Genomic DNA, 7,934 nt, shown 5'->3' with positions numbered 1-7,934 from the left:
AATCAGAGTGCGATGGCTCTAAAGTACTACCCAAGTGCTCATAACCTTCCTTATCCGATGTTTACGTCCACCACAAGGACATGAACGAGTCATGAATCAAAGTAACCTTAAAATACAGAAGACACATAAACAATACTCTTCAAAAAAATCTCAATATATACTATATTTATGTATGCTCTTGTGTAATTGTTCTCAAATATTTAAGAAGAAAAATGTTTATATAGGTGAAAATCTCATAAGAATTAATACATAATAATTAATTATTACATAATTATAATAATAAAATGTAATAATATTTTGTAATTAAAATGTTTAAGATAAATATTAATATTAATAACGATCGAACGAATTAAATAAAGATAATTAATTTTATTTTTATTAAAATTTCAACAAGGACATGACATTGCAAACTACTACGTTGCCATTCCTGCTGAATCTATTTTTGGTAGTTGTATATTCTCTTGTCAACTCTAGTCCCAAGCAATTATGTCATATCAGCGAAAGTGTGGACTAGGACCATTTCTAGCGTCTTAACTTTTCTTTTATCAAATTTAAATTTGATTAAAAAACTTATGAAAATCATGTTTCAATATTGTTATCAATTTGATATTAAATTGAGAATGGCTAAAAGTTTTCATTAAATTAAGAATGAGTAAAATCTTTTATCAACTTATTATAAATATTCGTTAATGTAGAAGCACTGCACGATCGGCCGATTGTTCCCTTGACATCAACTTTTTTTTACAATTTACATTGGTTGGTTGACCGGCCAGACATCCGTTCGATCGACCGTCCGATCAACTGGTGATTTGATGAAAAATCAAAAACCACCATTGGACCGTACAATATCAAATAAAATTTTTACTCAAATTTAATAAAATAAATAAGTAAATGTTAGAGATGCTCAAAGGTCCTACTTTGTCAAGACTTATCTTCCCTTGAAAGTCAACCATCAAAAGACATACTCCCTTTATCCTATCTATCTATCTTCTATGCTATTATTAAGTAAATGTCTAAATTGGTTTAGTGAAATATTCTTTTCGTCGTGCCATGTATCAACTTTATATATGTTAAAATAAAAAAGTTATTATACATAATGTAAGTAAGTTTTGAACCCAAGACCTTCAGTTTCATTAAAAACATACTTATCACTTAAGTAATATAAATATTATGATATTAAATTTTTTATTATTTATTTTTATTATTAGTTATCTAAATTGTATACGTATCGCGTGTGCTACCCGCTAGTTTTTATAATCTTTTTTGAAAAAATTTAACTTTTTAAGGAGATAAGTAATTATTATATTTAAATTCAAATTTTAAAATATTAATTTAAAAAATATTTTTTATTCTTATTTTATTTTATAAGAGATAATTTTTAAAAATTTTAAATTTTAAATTTTAAATTTTAAATTTTAAATTTTAAATTTTAAATTTTGATTTTTAAAGTGAACATGTATTTTAAAATAATTAAAAATAAAATAATGAACTAATAAAACGAAATAAAAGGAGTATTAAGGTTAGGTTTGGTATCCTCTAAAAAAATCAAAAAGTTAAAAAGTCACTATCCTATTTAAGTCACATCATTTTATTTAAGTCACATTACCTCTCTATCACATTACTTCAAATCTAACTCATATTTTATAAAAAAATCAAAAAATACATTTATTTAAAGCATCCCAAATAAACCCTAGATATTATAAATGACACACCTAAATCAGTGCTTTGTTGGTTTTGGATATGATTATCCTAGTTAGGGGAAGGGCCTAGTCCCTTTTCGCGCCATGTTTTATTTTTGATGTACCCAAAAAAGGGTAAGTGAAAACTAGCCGCTTATAATTGGTCCAGATCAAATACAACCTGGTGGTCTAACCTGCAAATTGTTTTCCTTCATGCTGTGCTTAGTTGAGAGATTTATGAATAGATTTAGAAAGAAAAAAGAAAAAGATAAGTGAAATATAAATAAAACATACTTACATTTTATTTAGTTTCACACACATTTTTCCTTTCTATTTTCAAATTCTTTCTCAAATCTCCTAACCAAATACAACGTTAGTCTTACGTTTCGGTTGGGAAGTTTGGTTGATTTTTGAATTTTTAGCTATTTTATTCCGGTTAAAAAATTTGTTTGAGTTGACCTTTTTGACTTTTGTAAAAGAAAAATGAAATGAAATGATTATGATTTAGATATGATATTTTATCTTATTAGTTTTTTAACATATTTTGTCTTTTTGTGACTAATTTAGCCAAAAAGCCTAATTAATCAACATCCCAAACGACACCTTAGGATTGTGACCTATTACCTGTTTTCTAGTTAGAAATAGCTTAAAAAATGTGATTGATTTGTATTATTTTTGTAAGGTTAATTAGGCCATCTCCAAAGGTTCATCAAACCTTGCATCAGATTTAAAATGTGGTGAAAAAGTCACTTTTTGGAGCTCTAATGGTTTCAGCAAATTGGTATCAAAATGAGAATGGAACAAAAAATTCATAAAAGTGAGAACAGGCTCCAGGTTTCACCATTTTACTGTGCGTGACCGTTGGGGGAGACCAACCGGTCAACCAGCCGGTTGACCTTTCAAATAGGTAGGTTCAAACAGGTCGAAAGGTTCAAACAGGTTAAAAAAAAAATTAGTCTTACCGGTCAATCGGCCGGTTGACCAACCGGTCGACCCTTCCCTTAATTCTGCATATATTTTGTTCGACTTGTTTGATGCTCACCATTGGAGGAAGCCGTATCAAATTGAGAAAACAACTTATTTTTTACTCAAATTTGGTGAAAAAATAAATAAACAGTTGGAGATGCTCTTACATCAATAGGTTTTCAACTATTAGTAAAATCACTCTACTCCCATCATATGTGAATTTGTATATTTATCTCTCTCAACTATTAAAATATTTTCCTTTAAACCACCTCAAAAAACGATATATTTATACAATTTTTATAATTAAATGAGTTAATATATACAAATTCATAAATATGAAAATAAAGTAATATTCGCATATAATTGAGAGAACTGTAGTGTAATTAACCCTTTTGTAATGTGTAGATTCTAGATGAAAATATCCGTTACAAGTTTGATGATAACCACATATGATATTTTGGAAAACCATGTTGAATGTACATTATTTGTAGGTATACTATTTTTGTCCTCTTGGGCTTTCAAAAAACCATGTTTTATGTACATTATTTATATACGTCTTCGAAATATTTCCATTTCACAGGCTCACTTTACTTTTTTTTGGAAAATATCAAATACATAAGAATTGAAAAAACTAATTGGAAATCAAATGATAATAGTGCTTAGAGCAGTTGATAGCTGTGCCTGACCCAAATCTCATTTATGTAATATTTTTTATATTTCATTCATGTATTTTTTTTTGGATTTTTATTGATAAATCCATCTTAAAGTTGTTATAACCCATGTCCACAAAGGAATATTATAACCTAATTAGTCCCATATACTTTTCTTTTTATTTCATAAAGTCCATTTTTCTAATTTTATATTTTTTCCTAGACTATTATGCCCTTATATATATATATATATATACTGTGTTAATACATAACACATTCCCTATGATTTCGTGGATTCAGTTTTGGCAGTTTCTATCTTTACGTTTTTATCATCATTCTAATTCAAATGGATACGTTTCTATCTTACATGCTCATTCTGAGGCTTTGATGTGCTAGGGTTTCATTGTTGCTGTTGTAGTCTGGTTCGGTGATTTTCAAGTGAAGACGACGAATTTGAAGGTCTTCGGTTCTCACATTTTTTGGAGTATAACTACTTCAAAGCAGTTGTTTTCGAGTTTTTGGTCAATTGTAGGATTGCATGATTGAGGTTAATTAGTATCATTTTGGTTATGAATACATGTTCACTTTATGTTTTGATTTGTATGATGGATCAGATGCTCTGTTTTTTGATTGATATGGATCAGATGCTCTATTTTTTCAATTATATGCATCATACGTGGTCCTGTGAAGGGGAGGTCATTCAGATTATGTAAAGAATGTGTAGTTCTCATTTTACGTTGATATATCCATAACGAGGCTCTGTGTGGGTGATATAATTCAGAGTATATGTATCAATGTGAATATTTACATCTTGTTAATATTATGTGAAGAATGTGGATGTTCTCATTTTACTTTGATATTTGCTTAAAGAGGCTCTGTGTGAGTGATATAATTCAGAGTATATGGATCAATGTGAATGTTTACATCGTGGTCCTGTGGAGGGGAGGTCATTAGATTAGTGATGAATGTGTATCTTCTATAATTCAGAGTATATGGAACAATGTGAATGTTTACATTGTGTTAATATTATGTGAAGAATGTGGATGTTTGCATTTAACTTTGATGTTTGCTTAATGAGGCTCTGTGTGGGTGATATAATTCAGAGTATATTTGTCAATGTAAATGTTTACATCGTGTTAATATTATGTGAAGAATGTGGATGTTTTCACTTTACTTGGATGTTTGATTAATGAGCTCTGTGTGAGTGATATAATTTAGAGCATATGTATCAATGTGAATATTCACATCTTGTTAATATGAATTATGGATTTAACACTTGAACTGTACACGTAGTCATCTAATTTTTGCACAATGTGAATTTTCATATCGGTTTGGATTATTGTTGATTATTGTATTGTTGTATTTTTACAGGAGATGGATACCTTTATGATGTTGGTGTGTACATATGGTTGCAGTACAATTGTAATAAATGTTGCCCGCGCATTGTGTTATTCGCGTTTGGTGGACTGTTTGTGTGAAAAATGGGGGGAGTTGTCTGCTAGTTCTATTTCATTGTTCTATCGGTTACCTGGGATTAATAGGTGTGATTTGGACAATGAGGAAGAATTTCAAAATATGTTACCGCTTGCTAAATCAATGGGGGTACAACATGTAGAAGTTGTTGTTGAGTTGAAAAGTGATATTGGTCAGTCAAGTAGCTCAGGATTGCTGCGTATGGGGGTTGAGGTAGAAATTGATGCACTACGGAGATTTTGCCACCATTAGGAGAATGTGGTGTTGTCAGCCCCTTGGGCAAATGGTATTACGCATGTGGGACAACGGTTTGTTGGAGGTGCACAAGAATTTCGTGATGTTTTATGTAAGTATGCCATCCAATGTGGGTTTCAGTTTACGTATGTCAAGAACGGGACAACAAGAGTTACTGTTGTGTGTGCGATGCGTAAGGAGAGAGGTTGCTTGTGGGCTATACATTGTAGAGCACAGCGAGCAAATGGTTTTTCGTACATCAAGAGGTTTAGTGCTGTGCATAGTTGTGGTACGGATGTCTGAACATCGAAGAATCCGCGAGTTAGTTTGGATTTGGTGTCGAGTACCATATCTGAAATTGTGAGGAACAAGCCGTTGACTCGGCCGTGTGAGGTGGTGACTATTTCGAAGAAGGATTATGGGCTAGATGTGAGTTACCATGTCATATGGTTGGGTATGGAGAAAGCAAAGGCTGGTATTCATGGAGATTACTCATTATCGTTTGACCTGCTGCGGTGGTATTCGGATGTTGTGATGCGGTACAATCCGAGGAGTGATGTCAATATTGACTATGATGCGAGTAGTCAACAGTTTTGTCGTTTCTTTGTGTCATTCGCTGCGTGTATTTCTGGGTTCAATTCTTGTCGGCCTTTGTTATTCCTGGATAGAACATTCCTCAAAGGAAAGTACAAAGGTCAGCTACTTGCGGCAACGGCAAAAGACGGAAACAATGGTTAGTATTTTTTTTAGCTATCTATTCATGTCAATATTCACATTGAGCAGCATAGTCTGGACATATGATTGATTGAGAAATTATAAGTAATGTGAACATTGACATTAGTATGCACTGATGTGAATATTCACATCTGTGTCTGCTAATGACAGTAATGTGAACATTCACATTATTATACACTGATGTGAATGCTCACATTATTATACACTGATGTCAACATTCGCATTATTATACACTGATGTGAATGTTCACATTAGTGTATACTAATGTCAGTTGATCCATTAATGAACAGTACTGTGAATGTTCACATTATCAATGACTCAACGATCAACAATGAATTATTAATGGTCATTAATGTGAACGTTCACATCATTGATGTTTACGAATCCGAATCCAAAAATAAAAATAGTAATAGGGCAATGCAGATATAAACATTCACACGACCTGTTTCGTTTATATTGTTTTTTATTGTTCACTTTGGAATATTGTGAACAGTTGTGTATTGGTGTTGTGTTGTAGGTCTGTTTCCTGTTGCATTTGCGATTGTTGATTCAGAGACCACTGCCAATTGGTCGTGGTTCTTGCATGAACTTGGGAAGGTTGTTGATGGTAAGCGCCAGATTACTTTTATTTCATATCGTAATCTTGGTCTGTTAAAAACTATGCAAAAGGTGTTCCCATCGACTCATCACGGTTATTGCTTACAACACTTAAAGAGCAATTTAAGAGACTGGCTGAAAATAATTGATAATGGATTCAGGGATCACCTAGTAAGTAGTTTGGGTGACTGTGCTTACGAGCCAACTATGGTAGGGTTCCATGAAAAGTTTGCAAAATTAAAAGATAAGGGTAAACAATGAGCACATACTTTTTTCAAGGACTTGGGACCTGAGCACTGGGCAAATTCATACTTCAGGTAATAATAGTTTCCTAAAGTGTTCCATTTGTCAAGTTTAGAATGATAGCGATGTGAATTTTCAGTTTAAAATGGTAACAATCTTCTAATTGTGTTTCATGTTCAATGTAAATGATGTGAATGTTCACATCTGCTAATGATGACTGATGTGAATAATGTGAATGTTCACATCTGTTAATTTGTCAAACAGTCATGTAATGTATTACAGATTTGAATGTTGACACCTATCATATTTTGTTGTTGTTAACATTCACATCTGTCTATCATTTAAGTTGACAACATAATAAACATATAATGTTCACTGCAAATGATGTTAATGTTCACATCTGTCAACGTGAATGTTCAGACCTGTTAAATTCCGTATTGTACAATGTTTGTGATATTGTGCAAGGGCATGCGTTATGGGGAGATGACATCCAATGCGGCAGAGTCATTTAATAACTGGATTAAAGAAGCACGTAATCTTCCTATCACTCAAATGGTGGACACAATTCATACTCAGTTGATGCGGCAAATGTTTGCATGGCATGACCAAGCAAACAAATGGAATGAGCATATTTGTCCTACATTCGAAACAATGCTTATGGATTCGTTCAATGACAGCAGGTCTTGGCAAGTTAGCAAAGCCAATGAGAATGTGTTTGAAGTTCATTTGATACCATCTGTTACAGTTGATGTTGCGAGGCGTACATGTTCTTGCTTCAAATGGCAAATCAATGGATTCCCATGTGACCATGCTGTTATTGCTATTCAGAAGAGCCGCTACAATCTTAATGATTGTATGGAACATTACTTTCATGTAGACACATATTGTGCAGCCTATTCGGGTGCCATATTCCCTATACCATCGGTGGAGAAGCCGCCTTTTGATCCCACAGACTTCACTATATACCCGCCAATTGTGAAAAGACCACCCGGAAGGCCGAAAAAGAATAGGATCCCATCAAGGGGTGAAAAACTGAAGCAAATAAGGTGCGAGAGATGTGATAAGTTGGGGAGCCATAATCGGAAATCATGCAAGGAGCTGATATAGGATGTACATTTTTCATTTCAATATTGTGTTTTACATTGGATTCTTATATTCATTTTTGAAATAAGATTGTGTTGTGTTGGCAAACATTGTGTTGCAATAAAATTACATTGTGTTGGCAAACATAATAATGCATTAGTATTTGATTTGTGTTTTATTTTTAATTTTTTAAGGTTCCAATCTGACATTTATGTTGTTGTGTTTTGGATGAATACATGATGTTAACATTCAGACTTGTGTAATATAATTACAT

General features: G+C 32.4%; 1 protein-coding gene across 1 annotated transcript; it reads left to right on the top strand.

Annotated features, from left to right (window-relative positions):
* The first annotated feature begins 4,132 nt into the window (after window positions 1-4,132).
* Window positions 4,133-7,684, top strand: LOC145821624 (uncharacterized). Its single transcript, XM_082918161.1, has 7 exons — window positions 4,133-4,241; window positions 4,667-4,763; window positions 4,837-4,981; window positions 5,315-5,735; window positions 6,009-6,143; window positions 6,255-6,505; window positions 7,043-7,684. The coding sequence occupies exons 1-7, from the start codon at window positions 4,133-4,135 to the stop codon at window positions 7,682-7,684; spliced, it is 1,800 nt and encodes a 599-aa protein (XP_082774287.1).
* The last annotated feature ends 250 nt before the right edge of the window (window positions 7,685-7,934 follow it).

This window comes from Camellia sinensis, chromosome 3, assembly GCF_055761805.1.
Source record: "Camellia sinensis isolate YWXY chromosome 3, ASM5576180v1, whole genome shotgun sequence".
In the NCBI taxonomy this organism is placed as follows: Eukaryota; Viridiplantae; Streptophyta; class Magnoliopsida; order Ericales; family Theaceae; genus Camellia; species Camellia sinensis.
The sequence above is the reverse complement of the archived record's forward strand: the minus strand, read 5'-3'. Positions and strand labels throughout refer to the sequence as shown.

Coding starts and splice junctions, on each gene's coding strand:
- LOC145821624 (XM_082918161.1), top strand. CDS start 4,133: ATGTTCTCATTTTACTTTGATATTTGCTTAAAGAGGCTCTGTGTGAGT. Junction 5,736..6,008: donor GGCAAAAGACGGAAACAATG/GTTAGTATTTTT, acceptor TACTAATGTCAG/TTGATCCATTAATGAACAGT. Junction 6,144..6,254: donor CGAATCCAAAAATAAAAATA/GTAATAGGGCAA, acceptor GTTGTGTTGTAG/GTCTGTTTCCTGTTGCATTT.